The sequence below is a fragment of the Magnolia sinica genome, chromosome 4 (assembly GCF_029962835.1).
Source record: "Magnolia sinica isolate HGM2019 chromosome 4, MsV1, whole genome shotgun sequence".
NCBI classification, from domain to species: Eukaryota; Viridiplantae; Streptophyta; class Magnoliopsida; order Magnoliales; family Magnoliaceae; genus Magnolia; species Magnolia sinica.
This window is the reverse complement of record NC_080576.1, coordinates 17,964,593-17,984,156: the sequence shown is the minus strand read 5'-3', so window position 1 is coordinate 17,984,156 and position 19,564 is coordinate 17,964,593. Positions and strand designations below refer to the sequence as shown.

At 40.6% G+C, this 19,564-nt stretch overlaps 1 protein-coding gene across 1 annotated transcript; it reads right to left on the bottom strand.

Moving 5' to 3' along the window:
- Positions 1-263: 263 nt before the first annotated feature.
- LOC131242643 (TOM1-like protein 3) lies at positions 264-14,140 on the bottom strand. The gene is made up of 10 exons (XM_058241410.1): positions 13,912-14,140; positions 12,251-12,383; positions 11,898-11,976; positions 11,308-11,406; positions 11,082-11,195; positions 9,644-9,795; positions 8,096-8,177; positions 5,056-5,141; positions 4,772-4,963; positions 264-1,538 (listed from the first exon to the last, which is right to left on the bottom strand). The coding sequence occupies exons 2-10, from the start codon at positions 12,355-12,357 to the stop codon at positions 851-853; spliced, it is 1,599 nt and encodes a 532-aa protein (XP_058097393.1). The 5' UTR covers positions 12,358-12,383; positions 13,912-14,140; the 3' UTR covers positions 264-850.
- Between the last annotated feature and the right edge of the window lie 5,424 nt (positions 14,141-19,564).

The following is a 19,564-nucleotide window of genomic DNA, read 5'->3' as shown; positions in this document are numbered from 1 at the left end:
GAATGGCATAACAATACTCATGCAAACAACAAACTACTCTAGGATAAGGCTTGGATGATGATGCCGATGATCTCCTTTATAACCCAAAATTTTCACCAAAACTAATTGCTTAGAAAATTTTGCCCATGGCCACTTACGTTATATGTAGTAGAGATAGGTGACACAGATTGCCTGCATTAGGGCTGCAGGATAGTTATATGTACTAGAGATAGGGGCACAGATTGCCTGCATCAGGTCAGCAGGAGAATAAAAAAAGTACCAAGTAAAAACAAAGGCACCATTTCATTCAAGAGAATTTTTTTCTTTATACCATAAGGATCACATCTAACAAGCACACATGACAACATCATGGCTACAAAAATCTACATGTACCCTAAAGATAACTTATGGTGCACGCATAGCTCATCCAAAGTTATGCAACCATATCTCCAACCATTTAATGATGGTAGGGAGGAATCTATCTACATTTCACATTTTGAGAATTCAAATTTCAATATTGAAAATGGTGTTAAGATTTCCTACCTACAGTCTGTGAATGGTGTGAGATGGAGTTCACTGACTCTCAGCACACAATTCTTTCCCTTAGGGTAATGGTACAAGATATGCTTGAATTTGGCCTATTCCCATGGATACTATGCCATTATTAACTGGGCCAACCCTCCCTCCCTTACTATTAAAGGTCCTTATTCAAGTGCACCGAGTCTTCTGCTCAAATAATGCCCAGCGAATGAGCTTATTCAAGTGCACCTAAGTCTTCAATTCAAATAATGCCTGACAAATGAGTGAACAACCAAAGAATGAAGCAAGAACACAAATAATCCACACTAGCTGAGAAAAGCAACTCATATGTTCAATGACCACCGGGTTTGGCTGAAGAAGATGATTTTACCTTTGCAAAATCAAACAGATCTTTAAATAGGGAGTCCTCTGGTTTGTTTTGCATGGTCAAGGGTGATGAATCTTGTGGTACCGAAGGCTGGGATGTCTGATGAAGAGAGAGATTCTGGGTCCGTCCTGCTAATCCATCGTCAGATGATCCTGACCCACTGGAGTGGAAGACTCTGCCTTGTGAGCCTTGCTGCTGTTGCCCGATGAACTGATGTCTCTGATCAGATTTAGATGGTGGGGGAAGTAAGGAGCCAGAAGACTGGGCCTCCCAAGCGGACAATGGGAGCCACTCAGTGGATTTTTCTGTTCGCAATGGTTCGACTTTGACATGATCAGGAAGCTGCGGAGTGAGTGGTGAAGGGGTCGAGTCGTTTCTGCGAGAGGGAGGTGAAGATGGAGGTGGTGTGGGTGTTGAATATGGGCTCACACTTGCACTTGGATAAAGTGGATCTCCAAAAGTCGTCGTTTTTGGCAGTTCAAACGGTTGTTCAGATCTGTAGGCATCACCACTGAGATAATCGACTGAACTGGTATCCGGGGTGGCCTTCTTTGATGATGGTGGCGGAGGAATCAGTGGAGTAACATATGTTTGTTTGTTCCTAGCATCGGCGGGTTTGCTGTCTTGTCCATGCCTACTGTTCCTTGAAGACCTGTCATATCATGATTGAAACATAGCTAGTAAAACATGAAGAAATTCAGCATAACAGAGATCCTAGAGGAACCGTAAAAGACACGTTGTACTAATGAATGGAGGGTGGAAAAGCTCTAATCTGTTACTAGACATCTGGGAGAAATATCAATTATAGTGACATTATAAGCCATTTCAATTATTTCATTTCTTAGGTTCTTGAGGTCGCCAATGCCAACTAGTTCATGTCTGTATTGGTAAGTACCGTAGATACTCCGGCATGCTTAGATTTGTCTGTCAAGAGTGAAAGTGAGAGCACTTGGCAATGGCCTGCACTTGCTTGCGGCCCAGATCACTTCATGTGAAATTTGGACCCAAACTAATTCCTCTATGGGTTAGGGGGAGGTAGTCAAACCATGGCAGAGGCACCTTGCTTTCTTGTGTGACAAGACCAAATACCTTCTAAGACCAATGTTCCATTCCCCTTTGACACCAAGAAAATAAATGTTGGGCCCATCTCAATTGTGTTGATGGTGATCAGGAATCTTCGCTTTGTAATGGAAATTCATTTCCTTTGGGGCCTGTTCGACAAGCAGGAATCCCAAGTAAAAGAAACGAGTTCTGTTTGACAAGAGATTTTCCATCTGTTGAAATGTTTGGAAAACTATGGATTCCAGCAAGTAATCATTAGCCTTTTTCCATTCTTGAATTTCTCAGGCACAGGAAACAAGATGACTATTACCTCATGCATATGCAGTTTCCAACTGTAAAACAAACCCCTAAATGTGGAATCCTTTGATTTCTTATGAAATCACCTGTGAAAATCAGGATTAAGTTTGTTTCTTTTTCTTAGAATTACTGCCTATCAAACAGGCCTTGACGTGATTTTTGTATATCTTCAAATAAATCTTTTGTCACCCATCCATAGAAGAAAGATTTGAGATGGTCTCTGCTTTGAGATGAGGGCAATTTGGTAATACTGCATGGTGCCTGGGTATTGTTAACTATAGTTTTTTTTTAATTGGTTGGAGGTCTTCTTTTGGGCTGTCAGTTACAAAAACGATCAAGAGATCAACATTGATATCTTCTCATTTTTGCTGCACCTTGCTCGTCAATGAAGTTGCCTTCATTTAAATAAATAAATTAATTAATTAAAGAGAGTATCTAAGAAGATTTTACTGCTGAATATTGTCTTCAAGGTTTTCTAAAGTTTTACCTGAACTTCGAGCACCCGACTAGAGAAATCTTAAAACTCGCCTTTCACTAGTTAAAACCCCTACCTAAAACCTTGTGGAATATTGGGCCCATGGTGCGATTGCCTTGAGGAACTCATTTTCCTTATGAACTCCCACCTGATTTGGGCCTTTCTATTTTAATATTTTCCCAGATAGTAGTTTGTCTTTCAGGAAGCTTCTTTTCTAGGATTTTTGAGGGCTGCACCACTCTTTGGTGCACATTATGGCTAATGCAATGCGTATGTATCATGGTCAGAGCTTTCTGATCTTCAACTATATAGTGGTTTTGCAAGTTGTTCAGATTTTACATATTCTCCTTCAAGTAATTAATTTATTAATAAGCAAAAGTAATATAATGAGGAATGAATAGCAGACGAAGCACCAATCAACGAGAGACTTTTAATTTCAAAAGATCCACCATAGCAAGCCTGGGTATCTATCAGCAATGCATAACACCCTTTTTCATATTTTTTGCGGGATTCACTAGTGGTGGCAATGGACCGGTAGCCCACTTCACCAACCCAGCCTTGGGCCAAGCTTGGACCCACTAGCTTGGCCCATGGGATGGGCTTGGACCTACTAGCTTGGCCCACGGGCCGGGCTTCGCTCTCATGTGTTATGATCCCAAGGGTTTAATAGCTTAGTTTGACGCATTCCATCAGTCCTCAGGCTTTTGGCACATTAGTTAGATTCTTAACAATTGGTATCAGAGCCAACACCACGTCTTGTGCTCAAGTCATGGAAGAGGTAACCTGTGGAAAGGGCAACCTGGGCCAAACTAAAAGCCACCATCGCGTGGAGAGGGCAACCTAAACAACCAAAGTGTAGCCACCAAGTGGAAAAGGCTACCTAGAAAACCAAAGGGCAGCCTCAATGCCCTGGAAAGGGCTACCTAGCAAAGAGGCCACAGTGAGTGCCACCATAGAGTGGACCGCAGCAGACATCAGCTGCTTAGCATGGTGGAATGTTACAATCCCAACGGTTTAAAGAGCCTAGCTTGACGGGTTCCATTAGTCCTGAGGTTTTGGTATATTGACTCTGATACCAATTGTTAAGAACCTAACCAATGCACCAAAAGCCCCAAGACTAATCGAACGCATCAAAATAGGCTATTAAACCCTTGGGATTGTAACATTTCACCATGCTCCACAGCCGATGACTGTGGTGGCTCACTCTCCAGCGGCACTCATTCTAGCCTCTTTTCCAGGTAGCCCTTTCCAAGCCATGGCAGTTGCACTCTTACTATCCAGGTAGCCCTTTCCACTTGGCGGCTGCACTCTGGTTGTCCAGGTAGTCTTTTCCATGCCGTGATGGCTTTCACTCTGGTCTAGGTTGCCCTTTCCACAGGTTGCCCCTTCCGTGACTCGAACACGGGACGTGATGTTAGCTCTAATACCAATGGTTAAGAACCCAACCAATACGTCAAAAGCCACAAAACTGATGGAACGCGTCAAACTAGGCTATTAAACCCTTGGAATCATGACACCATGCAAGGCTGATCAATTTTCAGGTCGGGCCGGAGCTCAAATCATTTTAGCCCAACCCGACCTGACTTTATACGTGCCTAGGGTATATCCCACAAATATGCCATTCCAATCCATTGTAAGCATGCAAACTGTTGTTTTCATTCCTCTAAAATGTCAAGTTCTTTGCACATGTGTGACCCACTTGATCAATGGGTGGATTAGGAAATTTAAGTGGGAAACTGGGATTTTATCAAATTTGAGGCTGAACCAGGTCAGGCAAGGCACTGGCCCAACTAATTTTTTTAGACTTGGGCTTCGGCCTGCTATGATATGCCCATGTGGGGCTTGCCTAGACTTGAGTCTGGGTATTAAATGTCAGGCGAGGCCGCCAGGGCCTAGCCTGGCCTGGCCCAAACCCGGGCCATTGCCACTCCTGATCAGACATCGCAATCATAATTGCCAGTTCACCAAAGCTTTTATTTGCATAGAAAGTGGAAAGTAGCATTTAGTAGGTTTGATGGTGTGAGAAAATGGCAACCTCAGAATTACCCTACCTGTGAGCTAACTGTGAAAATTCATCATCTGACTCATCATCCTCATGGTTTACATTAGCAAGAGGTGCAACTGAAGTTTCCGTCGCTCTAGTGCCTGTTGGATAGATTCCTTTCAATATATCATCATGTTGGCGAAGCACACGCTGCAAGTTGTCATTCAATGTCAAACCCTGACGCAGCAGTTCCTCATCTCTGTAAGGTAAATTAACTCGGCATAGTTAGTGGGTAAATCATTCTTCTAACTAATGATGAGAACCCATTAAAGATTCTGAACATATCCATACTCTGTACTGCTCACAAGAAGCGTGACATTCTTTTGGTAAGATTGGCACTGCTCCACGAGTTCAACAATTATTTCTTGATTTACACCCTGCCCATGAGAAGCACAATTAGAGCCAGAAGAAGAGTTCCATTCATGCATTCATTATTAGCCCTTGCGGTAATTTAATTATTTCTCACTACTATTACTAACCAGCACAAAAACAAAACTGTAAGAAGAATAAGGTTACTGAATGTGATTTGCCACAATCATTTTAAGTTTCTGTGAAACATACCAGAAAATCTGCCGCAAGATCATAGGCATAATAGGAATCAGGAGGAGTCACCATTAGCTAGATTTTGAGATTTAAACTCCCATGGATGGCTAGAAAACCATTCAGTCAATTTCTAAGTGAAAATTATTGTTGACTGAATAATGTTTTAAATGGTCCCTTCCCCAATAAACAGATAAGGATCTCAGAGACAGAGAAGAGGTCAGGCACCTTCTCCACTTGAGTCTACAACAAGGTATTCCAAAACGGTTATGTAATAGCCGTGAAAAAATTGACCCCTAACGACCTCGTAACAGTCCTATAACAGCCGTAACGGGCTGTTATGGGACTGAAATAGATTTTTTCAAATATATATATATATATATATATATATATATATATATCCATAACGGCCGTTATGGCCACCATTACTGTTATCAAATACCTTGGTCTACAGTCTCCACTTAAGAGGGAAATAAAATCCTTGGAATCAAATTCACAGGAATAAGAAAATAAGAAATAAGAATCAGAAGTCGCTGATAAACAAAGAGATGTGGCAAGTCTTGTGCCGGGAACTCCATCTTGCTCGATTCGATGGAAGGTCTTGAGTTGCAATGTTCTCCATGCAGGCGAGATTTGGAGCCTTAGGAAGGAAGAAAGACTACTTGAATTCTCTCTTGTCAGTGGTTACAGGAATCATTTCTCCACCCAGGGTGGGCTACAGCATTCTCCTTAGTCACTATTGATTGAGGGAAGGTTCAAGAGTTATTGAATCCTATGGTATTCTGCACTCAAGCACACTTCCTTCTGTTCCGTTTGTTTCTTTACACTATTTTGCAGGGTTTATCTAGTGAGGGACGGGTTGAAGGTAGGAAGAAAGGCGGACAAGAAGGGGTTGAGGGGAACAAGAGCCAAAGACCTTTTCTCAAGAGAGAAGGGTCTATTAATAGACTTTTGGATGGTTTCTTGGTATATTAGGAAGGCTTTTAGGCTAAGGGACACATTCCATGTTCTAATGGGTTGAAGAGGACTTAGAAAATTCTATGGTAGTTCAAAATTAGATTACGGATTAGATGGGCAAAGGAGCTCATCAAAACATGGGTAATAAAGTTGCGGAAATCAAATTTCTCTCTCTCTCTCTCTCTCTCTCTCTCTCTCTCTCTCTCTCTCTCTCTCTCTCTCTCACACACACACACACACACACACACACACACACACACACACACACACAAACGGAAAATGGATTTCATGTCAGAGAGATCCCATATGATAGAACTCAATTTCTGCACCCCATAAGGAGTGTGGTTTGAGATTTTGGCTATAATGGAGGCTACAGGTTGGAGTGTGGAGTCAAGACCCTCCTAGTTTAGTTCAATTTAATTAAATGATCTAGACAGCTAGCATTGGGGTTTCCACATTTTCCAATCATACCCCATCAATATATCATTTAATTATCATGGGAGAGGAGTGCGTGCCTGTAACATGCTCAGATTACCAAAAAGACTCATTCAAGACAAGATTCTAAGAGCTTCTTTGCACTTAGTTAACAAAGAAAACGATGCAGCCCTCTCTATTCACATGTCTTGCAATAACGTGGAAAACTAGTAAGCACCAGATGATATTAACCATCAGAAGCAATTGATAAACTCTAGAAAAGCCAAATAAATCTACTAGTCACAAATCTTCATCATCCTTCAGTTATTTATGGGGATCGGTTCTTGGATCTAAGCACCATGAATTTACAGAGATGTGTACTGGTTTAGCAAGCAGTGGATGAGAATCAGGTTACCGCTATTTGAGCTAGTTGTAAATATATGTTTAAGGGGATGTTTGTGGATTTGAGAACAGCTTTAGTAGCATAACTGGGTATATGTTAACCACACTTAAATAGCTTGGCAAATGTGTTAGGGAGATGGATACACTGCACATGTAGTCTAGATAGAAGAAACAAACCACGTGATGCACTGTATCAAATTGTCACTAGATCCTAAACACAGCTGTAGAAAAGATGCTAAGACATTTTTGGCCAACATGTTTGGACAGAAATCAGATCAGTTAATGAGTTCGAAAGGACCTTTTTGGCCAACAAGTTTGAGATCAGATCAATTAATAAATCAGGAAACCAAAAGGTACACATGAGACAACACAAAAAGGTCATGTGCTTCAGCAAGAAATAATGCAGCTCCAATGCCTACAAAATAGCCAAGCATCATTTCAGGAACTTGGGATGTCAGAAATGCACCTGAAGTCCCAATTGAAGGTTATGAAAAGAAAAACCGATAATGTGCTTGCCTTCTTCACAAAGATTCTCAGGGTTTTTTAAGGCAGAAGAAAATAACTAAGAAAATTAATACTTGCAGCTGCAAGCTTCAAACAGAGAACAGAGAAAATGGAGGGAATGGAATACCATGATAAAATCAGTGAAATGCAGTGAAGTCAGCTGAGATTTGCCTAAATGCCATGATACAAGAATAGTGAGAGAAGAGAGAGGGCGTTCCAAAGAGCCATATGGTTTCTCCAAGAGAATAAGCAATTTCATTTGGGGCACATCTTGCCCATAAAATACTACAGCCCAACAATTAGTGACTAAAATACCCTTGGATTTATACACAAACACATGAAAAGACATAAAGTTGGGTGAATACGAATAATACATCCAACATTTACATTCCATTTCTCAGTACAAATAATTCTAGCAATAGAATGGGAGTTCAAGTCAAATCTCCGGAGAAGCAATAGCTGCATTTTGATGATCTTTTGAAATCCTTTAAAGTGATCAAAGCAAAGGGATTACCTCGGAACTATGAGGATCTAAGGCTCTAAACATTTCCGTCAAGACATCTACAATTCCCCGAGCATTTTGAATCTCTGCCATGCTACATTACAAACAACTTTAGTAAGATGATCGAAATGAGACCAATATCTTTTTTACATAGGAAACCTTAAAAGGTCACTTGGGGAAAAAAGTCACACACCCGCATGCACACACACACACACACACACACACACACACACACACACTTACTTGGGGAAAAAAGACACTGCCGCATGCACACACGCACACACACACACGGGAAATGGTACTATAAGGTCAATCTCATGGGAGCTTCCCATGAGGTCAAGCTCTATGGGCCCCACCGTGATCAATGTCAGAAATCCACACCATGCATTTGGTGCGTCCCCTCTAGGTTATGGGATATCCCAAAAATCGGCCATATCCGGAACTCAAGTGGGCCACACCATCTAAAACCATGTGAAATCATATCTAAAAAATCTAAAAGCACTTGGTGAGGCCCACCTGAGTTTTGGATACAACTGACATTGTGTGAACCCCCATCCAAGTGGGACACATAATGGATGGGTTGTATGTCTGGACCACATCTCAATGGGCCCTATAAACAATGATGAAGGTTTTAATAGGTGGGTATCCACTCTCAACTGTTGTCTGCGGTGTGGCCCCCCTAAGTCATGGATTGGCCTGATTTTTAGGTCCACGGCCCACCATGGAAGGGTGCATCTAATTGATGGGGTGGATGTCTGACACAGATCATAGTGTGGCCCATAGAGCCTGACCTCATGGGAAGCTCCCATGAGGTCGACCTCATAGTACCCTTTCCCATATATATCTTCCCATGAGGTTAACCTCATAGCACAATTCCCCATATATATGTGTACACAAGCACCCCCCGTCATGTATTCACAGATTTCTCAAGTCAACATTAATAATGGTGTAGCTTCTACACCATGAAATCAAGTACTAAACAGGCTGGCATGGTGTCGATGGCACAAAAAGTGATGGCAAAAATGAGATTGAAAATGTGACTTTTTGCATTTTTGAAGACTGACAGAATATAAGAATGCGTATTAAGAAGAAATTAACATCATGGAAGAAACTTGCTAAGAAGAGAGAGAATTTCGTTGGCTTCTTACAAGGCCTTATTGAATAAGATGAGATATAAAGATGAATAGCCATGTGGAATAGTTACTGTCTAACAGCTTCACAGAAGTGTAGCTTACTGAGTTGCACAGTGTAAACCCACATCCATGGCTGTGTCGTCGTGATATAAACTTCAACTTCATGTGCCTAAAAATGGCAGCCAAGGATTAAAAACAAGGCCGACCAGGACTCCACCATATTCACTGAGTCACAACAAGTGTGTCTTGTACCAGCCAAGTCATGCATTTATCAGCTGAGTCAGGCACAACTCAGCTAAATTGCCTGTGCAACTCGTCCCTCCCTCCCTCCAAAACTGAGAGAAGAGAAAAATGGAAGGCTCTTGCAACACTTGACATACGAAATTCATATCAATAAAACTCAGTACTGGATGTTGTGCGAACTTACCTGAGAGCAGACGAATTCGATGGAATGGAAGCTTCAAAAGCAGTAGCATTGTATGTTGAAGCATCAGAATGGTGTCTGCTAGGCTGGGTGTGGGGAGGAGTAAACAAGGGTACAGTGTTCTCTGCACGGGGTGGAAAATCTACTCCAGCAGACTGTCAATTATCAATAAGAACTGATCCTGATCATGGTGAGAAAATAAATAAACAGTTCCTTAACATTAAGCCTGCAATGTGTTCTTAACTATGCTTGCATGAAAGAAAAGGAGCATGTTATGGTCATCCAATCCACATGCTTAGATGTTGATACAAGACAGCTATCCGCCGGATCATATTATTCAGGAGCGAGGTCATCGTCACACTATTTTGTCAAAATGTCATTTGGAATCAATGCAAAGCTTTTCCAAGTAAAAGGTTAAAAGGCAAGCCTCAGAAAGAAGAAAACAAAAAGATTGAATAATTGAGTACATTCAAATACAAAAAACAAAGAACACACAAGGGTATTACAAGGGTATGCAGATAGATATCAATAGAGCAAAGATTGAAAATGCTGTGTCAATGCTGTGATATTTTCAAGTAGCAAGACCATGATGGAAAATGCAAGAAGTGATAAGATAAATAGAGGCAGAAAGATAAGGAAAATACATAATATGATATAGTTTGATATTACCCCTCAAGATGACTACTGACAAACACTATACTTCATTGAGAGAGCATGCAAGCATACTGGGATTCCATTACAATCCAAGACTGCAACACCTATGGGTGTCTTGGTAGGTCCTTCACCAGTGTGCTTGTTTGCAATATGCAATTCTAGCCACAGGATAAATTATTACCACAGAACACAATGTATTATTAGTTCGGGAACCGTAGCCAACATTTTCTTTGACAACACAGTGCACAAGGCAATCCGTTGCCTATAACTTGATGATCTCAATAGACCTTCGTTGGATACTCCGTTCGTTTTAATTGTTCATTGACCAGAGCAAGGTCTGAAAACTTGACTTCACCTAATCAGTAATGCACGAAACTCAATTCAACTCAGCCACAAACTCAAGTATGCTTCTACCACAGAGCGGACAGCTAATGCGTTCGAGAGCCGTGGGGGTGGGGGGTTCTTTTTGTCATTTTTTGAACAGTTCCAGATAGGCTAGATGGGGAAAAGGCAATGGAGTTCAGCCATTGCTTTCTTCAATCTTCACCCAATCCAGAATCAGTTTGACACATTTAAGTCTCCCTGACTCAGTCCTGGTTGACTTGCTTCAGTCCATATTTTAGGGTAAAGCTTTAAAGATATCAATTTCAACACCAAACATGTTTGTGATAGAGCATATACAATCTATTTGAGCTATAAACCCAATTGTAAAAATCCAACATGCAATCAAGCCTTTTTTTTTCCTTAAATCAAGCTAAGATGATGATGATGGAGCTCAAGTGTGCACCTTCAATTCATTATATGCAGCGTCGTACTGGGGATACTTCCCTCTGGCTCCCCCAAAAGCAGCTTGCCACGTATCTATGAGAATCAATATCTTCTCCCTTACATTTAAGGCTGGCTGCAGGACAAATTTGGAGGAATCAGTACAGAAAACAGAGCTCAGATACGCAAAAGCACATAAATGGTTACAATGTACAATTATAAATGAATGCAAGGAGGAACTAGATAACCTTTTTCTTCACTATGTTCACCATTTCATTTAAGATATCACATTCAATGATCTCAACATGCACGCTGTCCCCACAATTTTTGGTGAGAGTCTCTATCACCTGAATCATCATTTCCCAAAACAAACATCTACAACTAAGAGAACACCATAGAATATAAAATATCCAATATAAGCTATAGTACCCATTCTTCCTAGAAAACCTGTTAAAGAGTAAGCACACCACTACCTTGTGGAAACCAGTGCCACAAATAAAGGAAAGCAGGAGAATGGTGGCTTTAGAGTTTAATCCCTTCTAGGAAATGAAAGCCTACTAGATTCATATTCCATTAGCACTTGCTTCTTTTTTCAAGAGTGAAAATTTTGTTGCTGAATGTAGGAGTTTCTTGCTTATGATCTTATCAACTGTAACATAACTTCTTTCTAATATAAACACCATCAACATCTAAGCTTCTCCCAACTAATTGGGATCAGCTTATTTTTATTATAAAATTTCTTACAAATCTAACATAATAAATATATTGAAAAAAACTTGCAACTGTCCATCTTCAAAGGACAAAACTGCAAGACAGTGGTAAAGTGATAAAAACTCACAACAAGAGCCAGAAGTTGTATTTGGGGGTTTTTACTTAATAGCTGCTTCTTAAGCACCTTCATGGCATCCTTAGCTTGCCTGCAGTCTCAAACAAATTCAGGATCAAAAGAAAACAATTAATGCAAAGCACACATCTACACAATTTATTCTAAGAAACTAAAACCAGAACATCATCACTATCATAACACCTTGTCCCAGCTGTTTGGTGTCGGCTAAAACTAAACAAGAATAAATGAAATCAGAAACAGACAAAGAGACAGAACGAAACTTAACACAATAGAGAGAAAGGTGTCCATGCCATCAACGATAGTATGTGCATCAAAAGAAAAGGCAGGGTGCAAGAAGTATATACCCTGGATCCATGTTAATAATGTCACAGATCTCAATATTGACTCCCCAGTCCGGACCAATCAGCATGTCACTGGTTGCCCTTTCGACGCACTCTGCAGCATTAGCCATACTCTTTGTACTTCCACTCGCTACACCTAGAAAATTTAGACCAACCACAATTTCAGCTAACATTTTTTTTCTTATTTAGAAATAAAGTTTCAATCTTCAGTCTAGCTCCAAGAGTTACAACCAACAGATGTACTAGAAAGATCTCTCAAATGCATGACCTCCACAAGTTTTTGAGGTTTTTTTATATGTTGAAAGATTGTGATTTTGATATTAGTCAAAAGGAGAAGATCAAGACATAAGGCATTGCATCAATAATTGAAATTGAGGGCTAATATCAATCAAATCATCAATTCTTTCTCAACTAAACAACAAATTCATCAAACCCATCAAAAGTATCTCAAGAGTTCAAAACTCAAAGCACGAAACATCACCCCTAAACAATTGAAAACTATACGGGGAAAAGGGGGGGGGGGGCAGGGGGGGGGAGAGGGAACAAAACTCAAAATTACAAATGCTCTGATTTCGACTCTGACGCCATAACGAACACTCGAGAGAATCATAATTCAGAGCATCAAACATCACCACTGTAGGCAGCTTATCAAGAAGAAGGCACGAAAACGAAAACCAAAAAAAAAAAATAGAACCCAACCCTCCTTTCCTTGATTTTGAACTCTCACTCACCAAACCCATCAAAAGCAGCTCAAAAGATTCACAATTCAAAGCATTAGACATCTCCCCTATAAATGTTGAGGAAAGATACTGATAATAACTATAAGTAGAGAAAAAAAAAAAACAGGAATTGAAATATTGAATAAAGCCAAGACCTTGCTGACTCAGATTTTCAATCTCATAAATTAAAAGGAGTTCAAGAGACAATCTTCAAAAAGAAAAAGCCAAAAGAAAAAGAGCTCAAGAGAATATCTTTAGAATTTAAATTCAAAAAAAAAAAAAAAAAAAATCCAGAGATTCACAAATTCGGAGCCCCAAACATAGGCCCCGTAGAGCAATTGAATAAGAAAAGTTACGGCAATGACAAAAGCAAAAAAGAACCCAAATCTCTAATTGCCTTGATTTTGAAATTTAATTCACCAAACCCATAATTAAAAAGCATTAAAAAAAATTTTAAAAATTTTTAAAAAATAAATAAATAAATAAATAACCGTGATCAATTCAGAAAGAAAAACCATTGAAAAAACAAACGTAAAGAGAACCCAAATCCCCGATTGCTCTGACTTCAACTTACACTCGACAAATTCACTTCTTCTTCTTTTTTTCAATTCAAGACATTCCAATAAAAAAGAAAGCAAATTAGCAGCAAAAGGTATTGAATCCCATGAAAAAAATAAAAAAGAAACGAATCTCTAAATTATTTCCATTATGATCCTCATACATCAAACCATCAAAAAAAGCTCAAGACATTCGCAATTCAAAACAATTTGAATTAACCCCGATTATCTCTGCATTCTTTGGTTTCGATCTTCAGCCCCCCATCAAGATACCTTTGATTCAATTCCAATACGAATAGGAGAAAAAAAAAAAAAAAAACCTTCGAGAATGCCCAATCCAAAACCAGTTGCATCGATTTTAAAATGCAAGAGATTTCGAAGAGATTACCTGTCGACAAGGAGAGAGAGAGAGGTGGAAGAAGCTCTTCTTCTTTATTTCGCGATGCTCGTGGGCTAATCGAGAAGGGTCTAGACTCCGTCGGCGAGTTTTCAATCACAAGAACAGAAGAAAATGCAAAAGCATTGGAAGAGAATAGTAGCTCGCCCCTACCTTCGTTCGTTCTTCGGTTGAAACGACGGAGGACTTATGCGATCCGCGACCGCACAATATGCGCGGGTTTTCGGTTTTCGATCGGGCAAGCTGACCATGCTTCGGTAATCCAGACCAGGAGTCTGTTGGGTCCCACCATGGATGGACCGTGCTATAAGAATCTCGAAGATCTGAAGATCCGAGCCTCTTCATTTGTACATTTTTAATCGAATCTGGACGGTTGCTTTATTTCTCTTCGTAACCGTCCATTTGTAGGTCACTGATGAGGATGATCGTGGGACACAAGAGTGCAGTGGTCCCGATTATTGAAGCATTGCCCCACTTTTCAGAGATGAAACCCGCATTTACTGGGAGCGGATTAGGGGAGAACCCTGATCCACCTAAGTGGGTGGGCACCCTGACTGTGGAGCTGACAGTGACGTATATACCTTAAATCCACACCGTCCAACCATTTTGAAAGCTCATTTTAGGTCATTATGACAAAAATGAATCTGGCTCAAATCTTCGCTGGACCACACCACAGGAAACAGCCGTGATTGAATCCTCACCATTAAAATCTTCATAGATTCCACCGTAATATTTATTTGCCATCCAACCTGTTGATAAGGTAACAAACACACTGATGAAGAGACCACACAAATATTATCTTGATCCAAAGCTTTTGTGGCCCATAATAAGTTTTTAATAGTCAGTCACCATTGTTTCGTGTACCATGGTCCATCTGGGACTTGGAACTGCTTCATTTTTTGGATCATGCCCTAAAATGAGCTTTCAATATGGATGGACGGTGAGGATGTAGTCACATACATCACAGTAGGCCCCACAGTCAGGGGGTGGATCCGAGTCCCACCTAATCCGCTCCCGCATTTACTGTGCACATAGATGGAAATGCGAAATTGCGAAGCTGGTCCAAATCTCTCTCACCACACGTGCCAGCATCTTGATCTCGGCCGTTCATCCAGTCGGCCCCAGCGTTTATAAAGTAGATCGAGTTACTTCGGCAATCAGGCGGACCGCACATGTGGGAAAATATGGACAATTTAAAGATCATCATACATGAGAAGGTCTGAAAACTACAAGTCACAGTCCACTCGCCGCTTCCTAACTTCTCAACCTTTCATGTGTTTGCAACATCCAACCCGTCCAATGGTTTGGCTCGGTCGCAAGGATCTCCTGGTGCAAAAATCAGCTGCATCCACTCATCGACCTTGCTTGTATCATGCTCCTTATCAATGGATAGTCTTTATTTTTATGGTGTGGTCCACCTAATAAGCACATGGGGCTAATTTCTGCATTAGGTGTTCCCCATAGCGGGGCCAACATATCAGAAGGGTAGATGTAGTATCTACTAAATAGATTTGAAGTCATATATGGTGATTGCAGATTCAGCGGATCAGGGCCACCACCAATCACACTAGTTTTGTGGTGTAATTTGATTAGACCATGTGGCGGAATTTGATTGAGCAAAAATTGATTAGACCATGTGTAGGAATTTAATTGAGCCACATGCCACTGTTACAATTGAAACTTATTTAAATATATTTTGTTGATGTCATCTCTGACGATCCACCATGGTCTAATCAAATCTCATCATGTCGGAAATAAGTGGCCGTAGATAGGATGTAATTTGTAATCCGGTGGGACAGACTCAAGACTTCTCATTAAATGTTGACTTAATCTACCTCTACATTTACTGTGGATTTACCATCTATTGTTTCATTATTTCATTAAAATGATCATGGTCGAATGGGGTGGGCATTTTGGTCTCATATTCCATGTGGCGTGGCCTACATGAGTGTTCATCGCAGTAGTTTCATCTTTCCTCCATTGAATCCTCTTCTTAAAGTTGCAATTTACCATCAATTACCCCTGAATACTACCAAATACATGCCTGGCATTTCCCATCTTTACTATACATACCACTGGTAGTTTTAAACATTTTTATTCCTGCAAGTAGTTTTCACAATATTACTTAATAGAAATCAGACATAAGGAGTAATTTAGCTAGAGACCTATGAGATTTTTTATTTTATTTTTTTTTCAAATGAGGGACAACATAGATTATGCCTGCTTAACTTCTCCTCTTCTTTAATTAGATGCAAGGTGAGATAGGCTCCCCACCTAATGACCACATGACATTTAGGAAGCACTTGGATCTTAAGTTACTTAAGATAAGTTAGTTATGTCTCAAGTAATTGATCTTAGTTTCTATTTATTAAACAGATAAGTATGTTTGGTAAATAATTTACTTATTAGCTTCCATTATCTTTCATTTATGATGAAGAGTAAAAAAGTTATAAAAAACAATAACTAGAATAATTAAGTTGTTTTAAGTAAAACAAGTTAATTATAAGTAATTACAAACCAAACTTATCTAAAATAAGTTACCTATCAACTATTGTAAGTAGAAAAAGTAACTTATTTGGTAGTAACCAAACAAGCCCTTAGCCTATACCTTCGTTGCCTTCACTCATTTTAGGGCACTTGTTTAAAAATTATGCAGAATTAGAGGTGGGCATGGGATGACTCAATCCCACTAACTTGACTCGTCCGACTCAATCCAAACCGAATAGGCTTCGCCCAATCCGAACTTAAACCAAGTTGAGTTTTAGTTACTTAGTAACTCAACTTGAAACTCGATCCGATTAGACTTTACTCGATTCGATTAGACTTGACTTGATCTGAAACCCGACTGGACTCAAATTTGGGTGTGTGTGTGTATCATCTCTAATCCTACCCGCCGCACCCTACCTCGACTAGATACCAAACTCTCTCTCTCTCTCTCTCTCTCTCTCTCTCTCTCTCTCTCCCTCATCCTCCTCATCTTTCAAGCTCGACAACTACCCACCACCATCACCCTCCTCCTCCTCCTCTCTCCCCTCCACTCTCTTAGTCTCTCCCTCCCTCATATCTCAATCTAACTCGATGCCAACTTGACCCGACTCGGTACTTTTGACTGGATTGAACTCAGTCCAAATCAACTAGTCCAGACCGGACTCGTATCGAGTTAGGCATGCTAGACTCGGTATCAGTCGGATCGAGTTCGAGTTAGGCCTATTTCAAAACCGAATCGATTCGAGTCAGCCCCAACTTAGTCCGACTCGACTCGATGCCCAGCTCTAGGCATGATGGAGATTGAGCAAGCTATAACATGAAAAGCAGTGGGGATGAGAAAGTTGTTATTAGAGTTGGGCACAAACCGACCCAATTCGGCGGATCCGAACCGAACCAAAGGCCTGTATCGGTGTGGTCCGAGTTGGATCAGTCAGATCCGACCGTTCATCAGATCGAGTTCGGATCGTGGTCAATTCAGACCGATCCGAACCAAAATCCGATCCGATCCAGAATGATTCTAATGAATATTTATCACATATATTTATCTTATAAATAGGTTGGATGACAAATAAACATCACTGGGGCCTTATAAATTTTTCAATGGTGGAAATCAAACTTCTACTTTTTTCCTGTGGTATGGCCCACTTGAGCTTTGGATATGCATCAATTTTGGGTTCAACCACTAAAATGATCTGGAAAAACAGATGGACGGCGTGGATAAATCACATGCATTCACGATGGGCCCTAACAGAGTTTACTCAATGCGATAAGAGCCCACTGACGCAGGAAGCGGATTGCGTACTGAGTAACTCAGTACCCTAAGTGTACTGAGTAAACTCTATGGGGCCCACCTTCATTCATGCATTTTATCCAACCTATTCATCCAGTTTACCAAATAATTTTAGGGATTTAGCCCAAAAATGAATCCTATGAATCGCTTAAGTGGACCACACCAATGTAAACTATGTGAATTGAACTTCTACCGTTGAACAGTTCTTAGAGGCCACAGAAGTTTTAAATCAAGCTGATATTTGTGTTTTCCCTTCATCCATGTCTCTTTTATCTTATGAACAGGTTGGATGACAAATAAACATCACTTTGGGCCTCATAAAGGTTTCAACGGTGGAAATCAATACTTCCATTGTTTCCGGTGTATGGTCCAATTGAGGTGTGGATATACTTCAATTTTGGTTTCAACGCCTAAAATGATCTTTAAAAATGGATCGACGGCATGGATAAACCACATGCACTCACTGTGGGCCCAACAGAGTTTACTCAGTACGATAAGAGCCTACTAAGTAACTCAGTACGCAATTCGATTTCACTGACGCAACGCAATTTCGTGCAAAGCACATCAACACATTTCGTGCATCGCACGTCAACACAGCTGATGTAGACACGTGTCGTGCAAAGACGAGCGGAGACACGCCTCGAGCTCCGAGTTGTACGAACGGCTCAAATGAAATCAAAATTACATGGGCCCCACAATGATGTATTTATTATATCCATACCGTTTATCCATTTTTCGTAATCATTTTAGAGCATTTGAAAAAAAAAAATCATATGTAAAGCTCAAATGGACCACACCGAAAATAGCAGCGAAGATAATGATTTTCACTGTTAAAAAATTCGTAGGGCCCACCATAACGTTTATTTTCCATCTAATCTGTTAATAAGGTTAAAAATACATGGATGAAGAGGAAAAACAATTTTTATATTAATCCGAAACTTCCGTGATCTCCAAAAGGGTTTCAATGGTAAAGTTTTATCTCCCACTGTTTTTTGCAGTGTGGTCCAACTAATCTTTCGATCTGTCTTATTTTTCAGCTCAAGCATTAAGACGAACTCTACAAATGGATGGACGGTTTGGATATAACATATACCTCATAGTTTGACCCACAGACTCAACCCGATCCGAACTGTACCCAACCCGATCCGACTCAGTTTCCCTAACCGAATCGGACTCTGTTCGGATTAGGCCAACCGTGTATCGGATCGGTTCGAGTCAAATGTCCCAAACTCGGTCCTGGATCGGATCGAATTCGGATCAGCCGATGTAGATTTCGGACCGTACCGAATTAGACCCAATCCGATCCGACTCAATCCAATGCCCAACTCTACCCGTCATGTTTTTTCTTTTACGTGAAACCTGCACTTGAATTTTTTACTCTCAATTTTTAGAAGGTACACATAGAACTGTAAAAGGTCATGAAGGGCTTTCTTTTTCCATCTGGAAAAGCCTGTGACTCAAAAGCCTGGCATTGATGGAACAATCTCAACCATCACATTTTTTCCATTCATTTTGGACTACACTCAAGTTTATTTTACGGTCCATCTGACTTCACTAGGTGGATGATTATGATCATTCAACGAGATTAAATCTCTCCCCATTGCCCAATCCCCAACGGGCATGGTGATTTGAACGGAATGGACTGTCTCGAAATCTTACCTGTATCCTACATAGGAGGGGATTGAGGGAAACCAGTCACCCCAGTTTAGAAGATGGTGATCAGCGCCCACGGTAGCGTTTTTCTCTGTACCTTTGCCGAGTGTACTCGCGCGTGTACTTTCCAGGTAACAGCCGTGCACACGTGCCAACATGGTACAAGTTATAATATATAAGCTGCCCATCAGGAGGGCCACTCCGTGTATGTAC

Bases quoted from the DNA above. Each gene is read 5' to 3' on its own strand.
- LOC131242643 (XM_058241410.1), bottom strand. From the start codon at position 12,357: ATGGCTAATGCTGCAGAGTGCGTCGAAAGGGCAACCAGTGACATGCTG. The intron at 11,407-11,897 runs GTGAGTTTTTAT...ATGATGATTCAG, and splicing joins TACAACTTCTGGCTCTTGTT to GTGATAGAGACTCTCACCAA. The intron at 1,539-4,771 runs GTAGGGTAATTC...ATGATATGACAG, and splicing joins TTTTCACAGTTAGCTCACAG to GTCTTCAAGGAACAGTAGGC.